Source organism: Danio aesculapii, chromosome 7, assembly GCF_903798145.1.
Source record: "Danio aesculapii chromosome 7, fDanAes4.1, whole genome shotgun sequence".
NCBI classification, from domain to species: Eukaryota; Metazoa; Chordata; class Actinopteri; order Cypriniformes; family Danionidae; genus Danio; species Danio aesculapii.
This window is the reverse complement of record NC_079441.1, coordinates 46,505,902-46,526,187: the sequence shown is the minus strand read 5'-3', so window position 1 is coordinate 46,526,187 and position 20,286 is coordinate 46,505,902. Positions and strand designations below refer to the sequence as shown.

The 20,286-nt window shown below is 35.8% G+C and overlaps 1 protein-coding gene across 1 annotated transcript in view; it reads left to right on the top strand.

Moving 5' to 3' along the window:
• Positions 1–20,286, top strand: part of si:ch211-186j3.6 (neural-cadherin) — a 440,558-nt gene that overhangs the window by 227,096 nt on the left and 193,176 nt on the right. The window contains 4 exon segments of the mRNA XM_056462007.1: positions 714–886; positions 9,748–9,916; positions 13,350–13,520; positions 17,979–18,151. Coding sequence (XP_056317982.1) covers positions 714–886; positions 9,748–9,916; positions 13,350–13,520; positions 17,979–18,151 — 686 coding nt within the window.

Below are 20,286 nucleotides of genomic sequence, written 5' to 3'. Positions count from 1 at the left end.
TACCTGTTCATTCATTCATTCATTCATTCTTTTTTCCTTTGGCTTTGTCCCTTTATTAGTCAGGGGTTGCCATACTTAACCAGCATATGTTTTACGCAGCAGATGCCTTTCCAGCTGCAATTCAGTACTGGGAAACATCCATTTACACACACACTCATACACTATGGCAAATTTAGTTTATTTAATTCACCTATAGCGCATGTTTTTGGACTGTGGAGGAAACCAGAGCACCCGGAAGAAACCCACATGAACACAGAAAGGCCAACTGACCCAGCCGAGACTCGAACCAGTGACCATCTTGTTGTAAGGCAACAGTGCTAACCACTGAGCCACCGTGTCACCCTATTATTTTTATTATTACTATTTTTTTTTTCAATGATTGATGCTTATTACACATTCCCACAAAACTGCATTGTACATTTATCATTTGAAGATTAAAAAAAATGATCTGCTTAAGGTTTGCCTGTATGCTATTTATACAATTTCTGTGTCATAACAGCATGCAAATCGCGGCTCAGATCTGGTTTATCAGACTCCCTAATAAAGATGCTTTATCAGATGAGATTTTATTAATGCCATGCTGAACTAACAAGAAAATCAGTTGCTAATTCAGCTGCGGAGGCACTGAGGTTGACTGCAGTTTGAGTGGGATTTAGATGAGTGCAATGGCCAATTAAATGTTGCTATAAATGTGTGACTGTCACCCCACACAGGATTGATCCGTCTGCGCTCCAGCCCTTCTCCCAGACTACAGGGATTAAAGTACATGCTGAACGTCACCGCAACAGATGACAACGCCTCCGGTGGGCCGCAGTCACTTTCAGCCGTCGCCCAGGTCATTGTCGGAGTTGACGATGTGAACAACAACAAACCTGTGTTCGAAAAGGTACTGTGTATGTTATTAATTAGTCTCCTGTAAGCACATCAATGTAATGTGTCTGTGTTTTTTTTTTTTTTAACATAAACTGACATGTTCACCTTTAACACTCTTTCATTAGCTCTGTTCAAAAACATCTATGAGTTATACAATATTCAGTATATTGTTTGGTAACACTTTATAATCCCTACACACTATAAATGATTCATTAAGCATCAGCAAATAGTTAATTTATCATTCGTTAAGCTTTAAGTCTACATTATAAGACTAACATATAAACACATTTATAATGTTTTCATACTTTGTTACTGATTATTTTCTTCACTACTAAATTAAGTAGTGCATTATTTACAAACCATTTGTATTTAAGAGTAGTCGGTAAGTTAGTAAGTAAATGATTAAAACCAACATCTATATATCTTATTATTCAGGCATATAGTAATGGTTGGTTAGTTGTGGTTTTTATCTGTTGTTTTATATATAACTGATTAAATTAAATCTAAATGTATATATGTTTTCAGTCATTTATTAAAAATTACAATATACATTATATAATTCAAAATAGGAGTGGCATGGTGGCTCAGTGGTTAGCGCTGTTACCTCACAGCAAGAAGGTCATTCGTTCGAGTCTGTGAATGTGTGTGAATGAGTGTGTGGGTGATTACCAGTACTAGGTTGCGGCTGGAATGACATCTGCTGCGTAAAACATATGCTGGAATAGTTGGCGGTTCATTCTGCTATGGCAATCTCTAATGAATCAGAGACTAAGCTGAAGGAGAATGAATGAATGAATGAATGAATGAATGAATGAACGAACGAACGAACGAACGAACGAACGAACGAACGAACAAACGAACAAACGAACGAACGAACGAACGAACGAACGAACGAATGGATCGAACTAGTTTGGAATTTAGTTACAGTTAAATGATTAATGTTATAGATGCAAATATGTGTAGCTGTAATATTAATATATAAAAGTATATTGCTTATATAAAAGAGTCTAAAATATGAGTATCTGTGAAGTCTAAAGTATGTCTACTATATTTTCTGAAATGTATATCTGTTTTAATTATCTTCATTATCCAGCTAAAAAAAAGTGATTTTAAGATTTGTGCTGAATGCAAACTTTTATTAGTATAATACATTTCTTAGATCCCAGGTTTTGTTTGTTTAGTTTTTAAGTGGGTTTAATATAATCTTTGCATTCTGAGTTATTTACAGTTTCAAATAGGTGGATTCTGAGTTGAAGTTATCGGAATTATATCTATATTGTATTTGTAGCTCTAATTGGTATAGTAGTAGTACATGTATTATTATTAATATTATCATCATGTAATGTTACTGGTATTTTACATTATTTCTAAATGTTACATATATGTACACTTCACTCTCAACAATGTGATTTAAAATCATGACTTTTTAAAATATAATATATTTTAAGATTTATATCTGAATATGTTTAAATAAATAAAGTATAAATACTAAACGTATGAGGGAATCCTGAATATAAACGTAAAATGTTAAAAGTAAAATGTATAATATATAAACCTAAATATAACCTAGAATTGCAATATCATCAGTTTTGTTTGTGAGTTGTAATTTAAATATACAAGAATTGATTGTGAGTAGCAGAACAAAATTTAAGCATTGATTTAGCGACTTTACTTTCATTGTCAGCAGTGGCTAAAAGAACCAAAACCAGCACTTCAAATGAAAAATTAAATTAAAAATGACCAAATTGGAATCTTTGACAGGTTTATGGTAGACATATCAAACGTCAGTTGGCCAAATGGATGAGTTGCTATTACCAGCTTGTATCTTGTTCTGTATCTCACCAGCATGTTGCAAGTTTTTTCTTTCCAAACTTGGACCAAAATTGTAATGCATTACGTTTCTCCTGTATTTCATTTGAATCACTTAGTAAAATAACTACAGAGGTAGAACTCCAGTAGCACAACTTAACATCCATGTTGATGCTGTAACATAATCTTCATTGGAAAATATAATCCAGATATATTCCCTACCCCTAAACCCAACCATAACTGCAAACTATTACCAAAATCAGTGGGGTATAATAATTGGATACCAATCATGAAGTGCAGAAACTTAACCTTAACATAAATGGTAAATGTATCCCTTAATTCTGATTGGCTGATTGGAGTGTTGTTCCAGATCAACATAGATGCTAATCCAGCAACATGTCTTACTTGATGAAATCAGGTTGGCGCACTACAGTACGTCTAATATTTTCGTGTTTTTTTTTTTTTTTTTTTTTAACAAACATCTCCAAAACAAGCTAGAACAGTGATAACTATGAACACAAGCATCCTTTCATTTCATTTAAGATATAAAAAAAATATATATTTATAAAAATGTGTGTATATACAGTATATCACTGTATAAAACAACAACACACACACACACAAATAACATTTTATGTATTATTGTGCTCCTATTGTGTTTTGAAGTATGACAGAGAACACTTTAATGCATGCTACTGAAAACATAGTGACACCAATCTGATAAGCTAATACGTAACTCATTTTAAAGTAGTCAATACATTAATATTGCAGGTTTGGTTGCTGTCAGCATGTCAATATTGTTCATTTTAGTGTCCACAAGTAGGCAAGAACTACACCACACAGATACAAGTTCACAATGATCACATAAATTCAATTTAATTCAATTGTGAATAACAACCACTTTCACTGAATGTTTGTATATTTGTAAGTTATTACATTGATTAACACTTTGAGGTAAGTTTCACACATGAATCCATGTGCCTCGTTTGATACTTTATTTAGATACTAGTAAATGACTAGTATACTATAAAGTGTTATCAAGTGTTACCATCATGTTCAATGATGCTTGGATAAAACAGCACGCCTGAGGAGGCAGAATAATTGGCTTTCCTTTGAACAACCTTTACATGTGAAGCTCACCTATGATACCTTTCAGTGCAGTTTCTCTAGCTCTGCAGGTTTTGGAACAGAACATCGGTCTTCGCTTATTCCCCCTGCATGTTCTCTCTATATATTTGGTGTCTGTTTACATTTCTCTCCAATTCATCTGCTCTCTTTTTTTCCTCATGAGATATTATTAGCAGGGCAACCTGGGCTGCTGCTTGATCAGCTGAAGACTGTTTTAATTAAGTGTTTGAAATATGTGCTGAATCATTATGGCTCTACTTGCTTTCTGAAGTCTCCAGCAAATATGGTTGGAGTGCTACACTGGAGACATTTAGAGGGTCTTAATCTCCCCGGGCTATACAGCGAGGTGAGGAGATGCTTGGCCGTGGGCCGATGTTTAGTACTTAAAAACTTCTCTTCAGGTCTGTGGAGCATTTTGTTTGAGTTTCCCTTGGCAGGGTGTGAAGTAAATTAGCATCCGCTTAGAAGCAAGACATCGCTTTCGTTTTTAAGCCAGCGTGGGGAAGTCAAAGCAGCAATTTTTTCTGCTCTGTGGAAGGACCTCCAATTTCTCCAAACCACAGAAATAAATGAATAATTTATGCATCTGCTCAGCAAAAACAGATATTTCTGGTTTTGTAGTGCTTTTTATTTGCAGCAAATTGCTTTTTATTTAAGTATTTTGTGTGTGTGTGTCTGTGTGTGTGTGTGTGTGTGTGTGTGTGTGTACTGGTTTTGGTGGTTTACAAGAACAGTTTTTGTATAATGAGATGAGTATGATCTAGTTGTACTCCATTACAGTGATATACAAGGACATGCCTCGCATTCTGAGAAACTGAAGTATGAGGTGATGTCTAAACTATTGTTGATTCATTTAGGCAGAAATTTTTTTTCACTGCTTTGGAGCACACTACATTATAGATATCCTGAAGAACAACACTTTGATAGGAACATCTAAAAATGTATTTTCATTTCACTGGAACTTTAAGAGTCAATCTCCAGTAAAGAACTGACTACTTTGAATGATTCATTCATAGTGAGTCTCCAGTAAACTACTTACTGAGTCAAATGATCCATTCAGAGTGAGTCTTCAGTGAACAACTCACTGATTCAAGTAATACATTCAGAGTGAGTGCCCAGCATAGACTGTAAAAATATGGACGTAGTATCCGTATTGTCACCCATAGGTTTTTAAAGAGTGCAAATTAAGCTACAAAAAGGGCAAACAGGCGTGAGCGGAGCTACAGATGCTTGCTAACATTTTGCTTAGACGGGATTTTCTTTGGGAGAAACGCTTAATACTTCATTACCTGTGACTCGTTTGTGTCAATCAATCTATCAGATTCTGGAGTGCATTACAGTTCTAAAGAAAATTTTGAATAATAAATGATCTTAAATGAAACAAATAAATTTATAGATATGGTATATAAGAAGTTCACTCACCTGGGAAATGGAGTTCACTTGAATGGTTTGTGAGCTAAAGTTTAGATCGAGCCCCAAAAAAAACCCCAACCCTACCAGAGCCCGTGCACCTTGTGTCCGAGCCCGACTCGATCCAACAAATGAACTGTAATTATGAGCCAGAGCCAGATTTAAACCAGAATACGTGAACTGTTATAACAGACGTTCTCAACCACAATTTTGATAATTTACAAAAATGACATTTATCTTACCTTGCTCTCAGGGGTATGCTTGAAGAAGTGACAAAAGAGGACCATGAAGGCTGACTATTACTCTTTCTGCATACCTCTTCCATATTTGCAAGGATTGTCTTGTTTTTTATCATGCTATACTGCTTAAAATGAATATAAAAATGGCCGCATTCTCTATGCAACCTCTGAATAAGTCAATTCATGTAACGCCTGTCGCACCGTACGCATAGGAATTTGCTCCGGGCCTTGGTAAAGATGAAAAGTAAAAATAAAAAGTGTATTTATATATAAAAATAGATAGATAACTAGATAGAATAGCGATAGATTGATATGTGCAGCAGCCGCAGATCAGCTGTATGCTGCAGGCGCAGCCGATGTAAAAGGCAAACGCCTGCGCACTGCTTCTTCTCTCCATATGCTGATGGATGCGCTCTGTATAAAAACACTGTTCTCAGATTAGCTTCTGTACACGTTATTTGAAGATGAGTGAAAGTGGTCACTTTAAGATTTGGCTGTGTTTTTAAACAGGTTGGATCAGGTCTGGGCTTGGGCAGGGAATCTAAACTCTATTGTGAGCACAATTAGATGAACAGCATGCCATATCATCTGATATTTGTAAGAAATAATTCCAAAAGGCAATTGACTATGTAAAGCCACATAAAACAACACAGAAATATGATGTATATGCCAAGTTCAGCAGCTAATCAGCTGGAATCAGCTGAGGTGACGTTATCGCGACCAGCGAGACATAGCTGTCACTCAAGTGGCCACGCCCTTAATTATGCAGACTTAATATAACCTGATATAAACAAAGCGGATGAGTTCTAAAAAATCACCCCTCTCACATTTGTCATGAAGTGTAATATTAACTATATACACCAAAATCATTTTTGTACCAGGCTGTAAGCACCTTTTTCTGCTGTAAAGTTGGCCATTTTAACATTGGGCTCAATAGAAATGTGCTCTATTTTGGACTCAGGCCTAGCAGAATTTCAATGAATTGCAGTTTCAGTTACTTCCGTATTAGCTTCACGAGGGAGAGCGGGACGGTGCCCAGTAAACAACTTGCTGATTAAAATGATCCCTTCACAGTGAGTCTCCAGTAAAAAAACTCACTGATTCAGATGATCTTCATAAAAGAAAAAAAAATCTAATTCAAATGATACATTCAGAGTGAGTCTTCAGTAAAAAACTCAATGATTTGAATTATACACTCAGAGTAAGTCTCCAGTAAACAGCTTGCTTATTGAAATAATCTGTTTAAAGTGAGTCTCACTGATTCAGATGATCCCTTCAGAGTGAGTCTTCAGTATAAAAATCACTGATTCAAGTTATACATTCAGAGTGAGTTCCCAGTAAACAACTCACTGATTCAGGTGATCTCTTCCAAGTGAGTCTTCAGTATAAAAAATCACTGATTCAAATTATACATTCAGAGTGAGTTCCCAGTAAACAACTCACTGATTCATGTGATCTCTTCTGAGTGAGTCTTCAGTATAAAAAATCACTGATTCAAATTATACATTCAGAGTGAGTTCCCAGTAAACAACTCACTGATTGAAATGCTCTGTTAAGAGTGAGTCTTCAGTAAACAACACACTGATTCAGATGATCCCTTTAAAGTACACCCAACAACACTCTGATTCAAATGATCTGATGATCCCTTCAGAGTGAGTCTCCATTTAACAACACCCTGACTCAAATGATCCGTTCAGAGTGAGGCTTCATTAAACAACTCTCACGAAACAACATTTCACTAAGATATTTGTACTTTTGCTAAAGTTTCCTATTTGTGCACTTCCACCATCTTATTTGTAGGCCCACACCCTCTGTGTTTTATTGCCAGGTTTTTGGAAGTCCGCTAGATGGATTCACTAGGGCTACGCCGCTTGAAGTTTGCACTTCTAACCTTATGGGATTTCAAGTTTTTACCTTGGTGATTGAACAACCTGGAGTTTGGGCCATGTTTTAGCTTGCAGCAGGATGAAAGAGACCATCACAGAGAAGACCGGCTCCCTTGTTATTAATTAGGTGTCAGAAGTGACCATCAAAGGAGAAGCCGGTGCACCGTATTGGGAATTGTTGCCATGTGTTTTAAACGGATTTATTTACTATATTTGTTTTCCCAGAATCTCATCTAACCTCTTAAGCTGAGCAAACTAATGATGAAGGGAAGGCAGTGCTTGCTTTATTTTTGCGATTTCGCACACTCATACACACGTGTGAGGATGAAGAAGGTGTGTGGGTGGTGGAGCATGGCTGAATTATCCAGGCTTATTCCAGACGTCTCCGCAGATTCAGCGGGATGGAATTGATTCAAGGGCGCTTCAATTATAAAACAGAGATGAATCTCAACAGAACCAAAGAGATACGGATTAATACGCCTACTCTTTCATTCTTCTTACCATCAATGTGCATCCAAACCACAACATTTACTTGGTTTCTTATTCATCTTTCTTTCTTTCTCTCAAACATTCCATTTCTGTTACTTTGCGTAGCTTGTCCTTAACAGCACTTCACTTTCTATGCTTTCAGTGCTCTTTTTGTTTACAGTATCAATTCCTTCTTGTCAATAGAACACATGTATTATGCGATAATGTAAATCTGGTCTAATCAGTGAAATTATGTTTATTAATGTCACCATGAGAGGAGTTTTTGAAAAATACTTATGGTTTTGTAGTGTGTCATGGTGTCAAGGCTTGGTAATCACAGTTTTTATATCCATTCATTCATTCATTCATTCATTCATTCATTCAAAAACTCTGTTAGCTTGGTCATTTATTCGTTTGTACGTTTGTTCATTTGTTCGTTCGTTCATTCATTTGTTTGTTCATTCATTCATTTGTTTAAAACACTGTTAATTCATTCATTCATTCATTCATTCAAAACACTTTTCATCCATTCATTAATTTATTAAAAACAATGTTCATTCATTCATTCATTCAAAACACTGTTCGTTCATTCATTTGTTCAAAACACTGTTTGTTCGTTCGTTCATTCATTCATTCATTCATTCATTCATTCATTCATTCATTCATTCAAAACACTGTTCATTCATTCAGTCATTCTAAACACTTTTCATCCATTCATTAATTTATTAAAAACACTGTTCATTCATTCATTCAAAACACTTTTTGTTAATTCAGTAAAAACTGTTTATTCCTTCATTCAAAACACTATTTATTCATTCATTCATTCATTCATTCATTCATTCATTCATTCATTCATTCATTCAAAACACTGGCCATTCATTTGTTCAAAACACTGTTCATTCATTCATTCATTAATTTAAAACTCTGTTCATTCATTCATTCATTCATTCATTCATTCAAAACACTTTTTATTCATTCATTAATTTATTAAAAACCCTTTTAATTTTCATTCATATATTCTTTCAAAACACTGTTCATACATTCATTCAAAACTGTTTGTTCATACATTCAAAACACTGTTCATTCATTCATTCATTCATTCATTCAAAACACTGTTTGTTAATTCATTAAAAACACTGTTCATTCATTAATTCAAAACGCTGCTCTGTGCAGTCTAATAAGACACACAACATAGTAAAGTGTCTTTGGGGTTTCCCTCTTTTCTATAATACCAAACTGAAAATCAAGGGTGTGTGACATCATTAGCATGGGCAATGGCAATATGGTAATTGCTTATTTCCCTAGATTTGAACATTCTTTTTAACACTTGCGATAATGTCAGTACATAAACCAGCATAATATATAACACTGTTCTAGTTTTTGATATTAATGTGTGTGCGTGTATCTGTGTTTTGGGATTTGTGTGCTGCTTAATGAGTAACATTTATTTTGTTCAAGTGGTAGATTTTCTGTTTTGTGGTTTATGTGCTGCTTTTAATAAATAACTAAACAAATTGCTTAATAGTTATTCATTCATTCATTCATTCATTCATTCATTCATTTACATCATTTCAAGCTGATAATACATTTCAAAGCATCACATTTGTGTTCATATTAATATTCATATGTATTTCTGGCTTTATTATTCTATTATTATTATTATCATTGTTGTTTATATTTTATTTCCCTTTTTGTGCTTCACAAGCACTCAATTTAACAGCCTCACCCAGAGATCTATCTTTTGATGAACGCTAACGTGTTTTGACAGGAGTTGTAGTTTCAAACAGCATATTTTTACCAGACATACTGTAAACAATGATGTATCTTCAGCTGAGAGAAATCCTAATACAAATGTAAACAGCCTTTTATTCGGTTTACTGTACAGTACATCTCTCATTGTGTTCTTTGTTTTTGTCCCCTCCTCAATCTCTTAGTGTGCCGAGTATAAGGAGAAGGCCTCAGTTCTGGAAAATAAGCCCGCAGGATCATTTGTGCTTCAGGTGCATGCTGATGATGCTGATGAAGGAGCCAATGGGAAAGTGACTTACGGTTTCATGCATAAAGACAGCACTGTTCCTGCCTTCAGCATTGACCCAGAAACAGGTAATGTTTCAAGCACACTTAAGCATTCAATGAGCTCATTCATCATTAAATGTAAACCCATTTACTGCACCGAGGGCATAGAAGTAGATGAACTTCATTGTCATTCCTTTAAAAATAATCAGATGTCATTTAAGATAATGATCAGAGGATTTAAAATAGAACTTTTTTTAGGGTGAACGGTTAACAATCTTTTTTATAATGTCTTATTTAGCACTTCTTAGAAATGGCGTCATCATCATCCTCTCTCTCTATCTCTCTCTCTCTCTCTCCCTCTCTCTCTCAATGGAATTAAACCTTGAAGCGTTTTTGTGAATTCAAACTTGAGTTTAATTCACTTTAATCATAGCCTTTCAGAATGTGCCAACTCTCAAATGAAGTAAAAAAGACAGCATTTAAATGTGTCGTCTCAAGCCCTCTTTTTAACGAAATGGAATGCTTTATGAAACGTAACTGTTCATTGGACATCAATCAGTGTGTCTTTTATGGAGGAGAATAAAGAGAGAAAATAGGAATGTATTGCTGTGAGAGAAACGTGTCCGTGATGACTTCTCAAATGCAAAGCAAATCTGTAAAGAGAGATTTTTTTTTGTCCACTGTAAAAACAAAACAAACAAAAAATCTTATATACATAATGTTTTTTTTTTCTAAATGTTAGTTTCAAAAGATCATTTAATTTCTTCTCACATACAGTAAGGTTGAATGGTGATGTGGTGTTCACTGAATGATCAGTGTGAAACAATTCAGCATAGAAACTGGATTATCTGTAGTACAACAAATGCATATGCTATTGTGTATAATAACTTTAACTGTTAAAAGCTGTTAGTTACTAGTTAATCAATTATGAGTAATAGTTATTAGTTAATTAATAAACTATTAGTTAACTATAAGTTATAAGTAACTAATAAAGTTATGCAAACAAATAAACTTAACTTTAACTTAATATTATTGTAATGCAATAACGTGCACCTTTTGTAAAGCAGCTTTGAAGCAATTATTGTGAAAAGCGCTATACAAATATACTTGAATTGAATTGAATAAGGAATGTTGTTTAACCAGTTCCTCATAACTTTGCTAAACTTTTTTTTTTGTAATTTGTGAAGCCTGGAATGACTAATAATAAAAAAAATTAAAAATAAATAAATAAATTGTAGCAATATATGAATCAATTCTTGTGTTGTTATGATGCAAATATACAGACAAAAATCTTGTTTTGTTTTTTATCTTAAAGGGGAAATGAAGCACTCAGTCAAGTTTACCTTATTTTGTACAATGGATTCCACTTTAATGAAAATATATTAAATAAACTTGATTAATGTAAGCATTTAGCAGAAAACGGCGTGTTTTACTATAGATTTTAGACCTAGGGCGCAGCCATCTTGGAATGTCGCTGTGTCTGACGTCACGGGGTTGGTTGAGTTTCTCCCGCTGAACAGAAACAATGGAAGTAAAGGAGACTGTAAAGCCTAACTTAACCCAATGCGTGAAGGTGTGGACGTGGAGCTGCTGCAAATACAAGCATCAAATGTGTGTCTAATATAAAAGTATAGATATTTATTCTATTTTTCTTTTTTTCCCTTTTAATTACCGATCATTTGATGCGCTTTGATTCACTCTCTGTATTTCACTGCCTGACAGCCTGTCTGGGTTTCCACCATGATTGTAACAGACTGAACACAGAGACTGGACAGCCTAATTTAACCCAATGCATGAAGTTGTGGACGAGCACCACAGAGCTGCTGCAAATACAACAAATACAGGCATTTAAGTGTCTTCAGTTGTGTGTTTTTCTTTTGTTAATACTGTTCGCTTGATGCGCTGTGATCCTCGCTGTGATCCTCTCAACGCGCCGCTCTCAGTTTGGTTTGAACACGAGCAGAGGTGAGGGAGGGGCTGCAGTGAAAAGGGAAAGTACCCACCCCCATTTCGTCACCACCGGACCTAGTTGAGACCCCAGGCAGCATCACTGCTGACGTAATGGGGACGGGTACTTTCACTTTTTACTGCTACCCTCCCTCACCTGCAGCTCCACGTCCACAACTTCACACATTGGGTTAAATTAGGCTTTACAGTCTTCTTTACTTCCATTGTTTCTGTTCAGCGGGAGAAACTCAACCAACCCTGTGACGTCAGACACAGCGACATTCCAAGATGGCTGCGCCCTAGGTCTAAAATCTATAGTAAAACACACCGTTTTCTGCTAAATGCTTACATTAATCAAGTTTGTTTAATGTATTTTCATTAAACTAGAATCCAATGTACAAAATAAGGTAAACTTGACTGAGTGCTTCATTTCCCCTTTAAGGATTCATGATTTTCTGTTAAGCAGTAGTGAGCAGTGAGTCTAGCTACACCCTTTTGGTGTCATAGTGTTGGGCTAGGTTCCCTTAGGGTCCAAAAAACTGGTAAGTTATGATTTCAGTTTTGGTTCTTCGGACAGAGCAAATGTAAATAAATGCAACACATGCTCATTTTGGGTATGTATCCCTGTCTACATTTCTTGAGAGTGCAAGTTATGTACTTATGGCTGCATTTTGTCTTTAATATAAATGCTATGGGGCAATATGGCATCGCCGGCGGCTTTGATCCTTTTAGCGCCATCAGCTGACCACTTACCTCTGTACGGATGGCTTTTTCTGTGTTACCAGTTTACCCAGTAGCTTACCCCGTATGCCAATAGACTCGAGAGATGAAGCTGAGTTTAATCAGATTGAAACCAGGTAGAAGAAATAAAAGAAATAAAATAAACAACAGGTTGAAAACTTGGTGAAATCATGCGGCCATGATGGCTATCTTTTTCTATATTGCAATTTAAAACACTATCAGTTGGGTTTAGGGACAGGGGTGGGTGGGTCAGTTGGTCAGTCTGAGTCAGTCAGTTGACAGCAAGCTGGCCTGGTTGGCTGAAGTGTATATTGTGCCCTCTGGTGGATTTATGCGAGAAGAGGATGCGTGAGAGAAATTTTAGATGATCAAATAGCATACACCTTTGGTGGATTTGATGAAACAAAAACTGCGAGCAGATGTACCTCCAGTTATGCTGTCCCCAGAAATGTAGACCTGGGTACGTATCCATAATGAGCCTGTGTTGAATAAATGTGGTCAGAACAGTACCACTTTCAGTGGAAATGAGCCATACTGTAAGTAAAACAGCTTTCAGTACAGTAAGTTTAAACAGATTCTTTCATAATCTCTCAAACTGTATAATAAAGATGAAGCAACTAGCAATCAATTCAATGCACGTATCTTTCTGTAGATTGCAATTGCATTGGCGCTGCCCAATACTCGCAAGAAATATGTGGCAATTTCCAAAAAGTGTTTACTTATTTTTGCGTTAAATAATGTGATTGCAGAAACGCAAAATCCTGAAGGCAAAGTAATAACTGTAATAAACTCACTGAGAGGGATTTAATCAGTAACTGCTTCATTGTTTCAGGTGTTATTGGAACTGCTATAAAGTTTGATCGGGAGAGCCAGAGAGAGTATGCGGTGACGGTGACGGCCACGGATCAAGCTGCGGACCCTCTCATAGGCATCTGCCAACTCAACATTTTGATCCTTGATGAGAATGACAACAACCCCAAATTTGAGAACCTACGTTACGAATGTGAGCAATAATCAATTTATCTGCGTTTATCTGTGTTATTAAATGTAGTTAGTAAGCAGAGTTAAATTTCCATTCTGCACCTTGATGGGTGGGGGAAAATTCTAGCAACAGTTAATTTCCATATTGTACATGAAAATAAGGCTCTTGCTAGCTATGCCTTTCATTTACATGACATCCAGCATGCTTATGCTGAAAACATGCTTTTATGGTGTACAGTAATGCACTTGAGGTGTTAATCACACAGTACCTGGAAGGCCGTTATGGTACTGTATTTTTATCTACCATGTTAAAAGGCTAATTATACATGTGTTAAATATGTACTGTATATGTTGTGATCAGGAAAAACCCATGCTCTTTTGTAAGGAATAACTGATGGCAGGCCACGGCAGTCATTATGTGGCCACGACTTGAAGTGGAGGTTAATCACAAGGTTATTATTAAAAAAAAATAATAATAGATTAAATTATTTATTATTAAATGTACAACAAATGATATGTCTGTAATTCGGATTGCTGATTGAGAGAACTTGGCTGATACAGATTTCCTTTTTTTCAATAGGTTTATTTCTATTTCTTGAAAGTTTATGGTAAACCTACAAAATGTGAATACAAACTTGATTACAAACTGTAAATCTCAACATTACAGAACAAGTTATTGCTAACATATGTTTGCTGAATATTAATTTTGTACAAAACACACAAAATAACTCTTAGATTTAAAACCTATTCAACTTATGCATGGAAAATAACTAATCTAAGAAGTTTGTGGAATCGGCCTTTAATTATACACTTTCACAATAGATTTGTCTTCATCCATCGACATTTAATATGCATGGGCAGTGCTTGAGGAGTCCAGTGAGATTTGAGTGTGGCCAGGGCTACCGCAGAAAAAGAAACTGCTTGTTGCTGTCCTGTCTGCTTAGGAAATAACTCCTTCATGATTAATATGAAGCGGTTGTACAACTCCTAATCAGGTCGGGCACAGTATTTGCTGGTTTGTGTTGTTTTTGTCTAATTTAAGATAATGTTATCACTACTCACTTCTGTTATGTGGTTATCTGTTATATGTACAGTAAACATTTGTTATGAGAAAAGTTCAATACTATATCGCAGTGTTTCTCAACCCTGTTCCTGGAGGCACACCAACAGTACATATTTTGGATGTCTCCCTTTTCTGACCAATTAAATTCAGGTGTTGGAGTCTCTTCTGATGTTATGATAAGTTGATTCAGGTGTGTTTGATTAGGGAGAGGTTGAAAATGTGTACTGTTGGTGTGCCTTCAGGAATGGCATGTATTAAACATGTATTAACGTGATTATTAATTTATGCTAAAACTGGTTAAAGGAATCAAAATCACTTGAATATGTAATTTCAAATACATTATGAAGGTCAATTAAAGATTAAGTTGTAAACAACCAGTTTAAATTTGTCCTCATCCACTGGTGTTAAATATGATTGTGCAGTGCTAGTGTGACAACACGTGAATAGAAACCAATCAATCAAGCAGAAGTTCCTTTTTCTAAATTGCTGTCCTGTGCTGTCCCTAGGTTTCAAGAGTTCACACTTATGCTTGACGCTTTTAGCAGGTTTGTCATGCCGTTCCAGGAGAGAACCCTGAGCTTGGACGTAATTGAGCCCAGGGCTCCTGCTAGGTCAATTAGCATGTAAGGGGGTCTGAGATCAGGCAGGTCTTGTGAGCTCTCCCTGGTAAAGGAGGAAAAGGAGGAGATAGGGGGAAGGGGGGATTCTTCCAAATACAAAGATAAAGCCGTAGGGTGAAATCGGTCTATTTATTGTACACTGTAACAAATTATATGAACAATTAGTCATGACAGCATATGTTTTTCAGTCATTGTAACTTATTAAAGTCAATCATGTTCTAACTTAACTTTATAAGTTGTGCAAGCTGTTTTAAGTCAGTTTAACATAATATAAGTCCAATGGACTTATAAGATTAATTTGATTCATCTTAAAAATTTAAGGCAACCAGGATTTATTTACAGTGTAGGCTTGGATCAATCTGATGGGATTATTGCTGACTACAGATGAGAGACTAGCTGTGATCAATCATATCATGTGCTCCTCTCAAAATTAGTTTAAATCTTCACTTAGAACAAAGCTATGATTAACATAAAGGTCATTTTCTACTATTCTGTAGTATTAACATGAGACTTGTTGGTTTGTGTTGTTTACATCATACAGGTTTTGTTGATGGACCAACTTTGTCTGGTCAATAAGCAAAATTTGTCTAATGAACTCTTATAATAAACTGCTTATATTGGCTTAGATTGATCAAAGTATTCTAAGTGTTTTTTTAGAGATGAGAACAGTGACATATATATAAATATAAAAAATTATACATATATATTATTTACCATACCAATCCTACCCATCTTCCTTCTCCTTATTCTATAATCGGGTGACACGGCGGCTCAGTGGCTAGCGCTACTGCCTCGCAGCAGGAGGGTCAAAGGTTCAAGTACTAATTGAGCTAGTTGGCACTCTCTGCACCGAGTTTGCATGTTCTCCCCGTGTTCGCGTGGCTTTTCCCTGGGTACTCCGGTTTCCTCCCACAGTCTAAAAACATGCACATAATCAAATTGTAAAAACAATCACAAGCACTTGATGCATACATACTGAATCAATCAGGACCACCATATTAGCCAAAGTAATAAAACGAGGGACTCTCGAGAAACACCTGATCTCGTATCCCTCCTAATGCTCATTTACCCGGCGGGAACTGTGGGCTCATCTATATCCGAGCTCAGGGTTCTCTCCCGGGACAGCATGCCAAACCTGCTATTATAGTTGAGCATTATCAAGTTATAGTTGAGCATTATTACAAGTGTAAACTCTTGAAAGCTTCTTTATTTTGGTCATTTGTCAAGACAAAATCTAAAACAGATCTAAAAGTGTAGGAATTAAGCCAAAGTAAGGTTGTATAACTCTTATTTTATCCACGATCTACCTTTCTCTCAGATTTCACTCTTCGAAGCATTTGACATCATGTACCTCTCTCAGGACATGCGTTAGGACTTCCCCTCGTCAATGGCAGGGAAGCGTTATCTCTCGTTAACTGCGGGGAAAGAGTTAAATGAAATAATTTAGGGATTTTATGCAGATCATAATATCAGCTATACATGTAAAGCACAAATAATGTCCTTCATATCAGTTATGTGCAGCAGCCGTCACTTTTGAACCAATCTCCATCATTGTAAACAGCTTGCTTTTCTGTCTGTTCCAATGCTCTGTTTTTAGACGTTTGCTCACATTTTATTTTGCAGTCTGATGCAAGTCAAATGCACAAAATGTCCAATTCACACCTCAGGATATCTAATCCAATCTTTGCATTTACTTCACATGTGAATCAATCACGCTTTATCCGCATCTGCTGCACAGGCTGCAAAACAATTCCCTCCTCTCATGTAATGTTAAGACTGTGAGGGCGCAGGTGAGACGTCATTTTTTGTGAGACACTCAGATACATCATGTGCGCGGCATATGCAACGTCTATAAGTCATGTAAAACAATTAATTGCAACCTGAAATAAATCTAATTAGATTTTATGGTTTGGAATTTTAAGTTTTATGAGATTATTTAATTTTTTGTGATTATTTTGCGTTTAATTCGAAATTTTACAGGATCGCAAATATTTTCGACTTTTTGTTCATTTTGCCTTGGATTCAGCGATTGCAGAATCGCAAAAAACTAGGGGGTCTAATCAGTGTTATATATGAAGAGTTCAGATGCAAAACCCTGTAAGTTCTGTCTGGAATTTTATATTTGATAATTTTAAGAGTTTTTCTGGGCATGGTAACCTGTAATGTATATTCTCTATGTTTATTCAAATCATTGTCAGTTTATTCAGTAAGCACAATGAAAAGTCTTGTTAATCAAGCTGCCAAAAAAAATGCAATTTATTTTGATGGTCTGTTGGTTGAATTTAAATTACATTGTATCTAATTCTCATTAGATTAGGTTGGGGTTATGGTTGGGCTTAAGGTTAGAGTAAGTGTAAGTTGACATGTACTTGCACAGTTTCTTATAGTTAGTTAAATGTCTGTTGAAGGAGCAGTATCAACAAATATGAAGCAGACAGTCTACTAATACTCACATGGACCATCTAAATAAAGTGTTACCAAAAAAAAGTTGTTTTTAGAATTTCCATGGCCTTTGAAAACGTGTGTTTGATTATGTGTGCCACAAAAAAGTTTGATAACCACTAGTTTAGTTTGTTGATTTGTTGGTTTTAAATGTCAAACCCTGGACATTACATCACAGAACTATATTTTAAACAGATTTTGTAATTAAGTTCAGCTTTTTTTGGGTTCAGAATTATTAAAGTATTTTGCACATGGACTTTCAAAGACAGAATGAGGGCATGCAAGTGTTATCAAAGCGTTTTATGCAATTACGTTTGAATTTAATGTTAAGTAATCATAGTCTTTCTTTTAACAGACTTCTTGCGGGAGGACACAATGATCGGTACCAGTTTTCTGCGAGTAGCCGCACATGATGATGATTACAGCACCAATGCAGCCATCTCTTACTCCATGTCCGAGGAACAGCCGGAGTATCTGCAAGTGAATCCACTCACTGGATGGGTCTATGTTAACCAGCCCATCTCGCAGGTCAGTCCTGCTCCAGACACACAACTTGAGCTCCGTTTAAACCAAGTGAAGCTCTTACAGTTCAAATGCAAAGTAAGACTGAGTTTACCTGAGTGTGTGGGCGGCACGCAGTCAAAGAGTTGTGTTCTTTAAAAAAAGAAAGTATGTTTCAGACGAAGTTTCAGGAATACTTTCCAGTGGAATGATTCATCATTAAATCCTCATAGAGGGCAGGAGTTCGAGGTGTGTGGAACGAGATCCAAAATTGCACTTGCTACATGAATATTGTATATAGTTCTTGTGTGAAGTTTTAAGATGCTGCGGTGTGAATGATTTAGCAGGTCCACAACAGTTTCACACAGCACTCTGCTCAGATAATTGATTGGGTGGTAAAAATGTTTTTATGTGTAATGTTTATGTGTATGTTTTTTTGTATAATAGTTGACTGAGTTAACCTTGTGTAGAGGAATAAAAAGTTGTGTTTAAGCACTAATAGTGATTATTGATGGGTGTTTGTGTGTGTGTGTGTGTCTGAGAGGAGAGAGAGAGAGAGAATGTGCGTGTGTGTATGTATGTGTGTGTGTGAGAGTAGGTGTTTAGGTTTGAAAGCCAATGATATTGGACCACCTTTGACGAGAGACCTTTGTAAAATTGTTGCCATGACTACCAAGGTCTTGTGTCGGCTGGTGTATATGGTGAGGCTTTGTCTGCCCGTGTTTGAGCACTTGTATACGTTCTTTGTGCGATTAAAGATGGTGGGCGAAAATTGTTTAGCTGTCATTTCACATCATTCTACATTTAGACAGCCTTTTGTAAAGCAAAAGTTTGCGAACGCAGACAGCATCAGTGATTTTGCTGATATGCACAGGCTTCTGAAGTAAGATGACAGACAAATGCAGTGATGCATCTATTTGTTGTGTTGACACACTTGGCATGGTTCCTTTTACAGGTGACCTGTTGTTTCGTAGTACTGAGATGATTATTTGTTTATTTATGTGTATGACAAGCTCCTCGAAGTTGGTGGGAAATGGGAATATTTACATTTAGACATGTTACAAGAAATATATAAATGAAATGTTATGTAACCCTATAGATTGTGTATGTGTGTACGTGCATACATGTTTGTGTGCGTAGTGACAAAACAAGATACACATGTCAACATGACGTCAGATTGACGTTGTACCCCAATGTCGTGGGGACGTTGCATTTTGTTTGGAAATCCAATGTCAGGCTGACTTCAATCTCAAATGTCCAGCCTAAAATCAACCAAATATCAACATCTGATGATGTTACAGCTTGACGTTGTGTAGAGGTTACCACTATGACGTTTATCAGACATTGGATTTTGGTTGCCATACTTGACGAATAAATGTCAGTGTTTGACATCAATTTGATGTTGGTTTAAGATGTTGGCTCAACAATGGATTTTGGTCACAACCTAAAATCAACCAAATATCAATGTCATTTGATGTCATTATTGGACGTCAAAATAACGTTGTCCTTAGAAGCTGGCTAATTTTGGTCACTTAATGTCACAACCTAAATCTAACCTAATATTGACGTCTTATTACATTGTTTGCCTGCTGGGTTAAGGTTTTAGAATTATGCATAATCATTGTGATGTAGACAATGCTGAAAATTTAAAAATACATTTAAACAGAAAAAAAAAAGTATCTGTATATCTTATTTAAAACCCAAAATCAAAACATCTGATGCAAGTTCTTTCTTTCCATAAATTTAATGCTACTTTTATGTCCTTCAAATGGAAAGCATTTCCAAGTTTAGATTTTTTTATCTGAAAATATCCTGAATGAGAAAATAAATCCAGGTAGAGTATGTGCTTGATGTTAAAAAAAAGTAAAGTAAACTTATTAAGTGCAATTGAGCGAAATAGATTAAAGGGGTAAATATAATTGAAGAGCTTATTTGCAAAAACGGATAACTCTATTTTAGCAACTTTCAAATTTCATGGTTTTATGTTGTGCACTGAAGCGTTCAATTGGAAAAAAATACATGATGGAAATGACTAAATCTGCAGCTCTGAAGTCTCAGAGTAATAAATCTTAGAGTATTGAAAAAAAAAAAAAAAAACATGTTTCTGAAAAAAATATAAAAATAAACACTTCCAATAATGAATCCTAACAAAAGTTTATTAA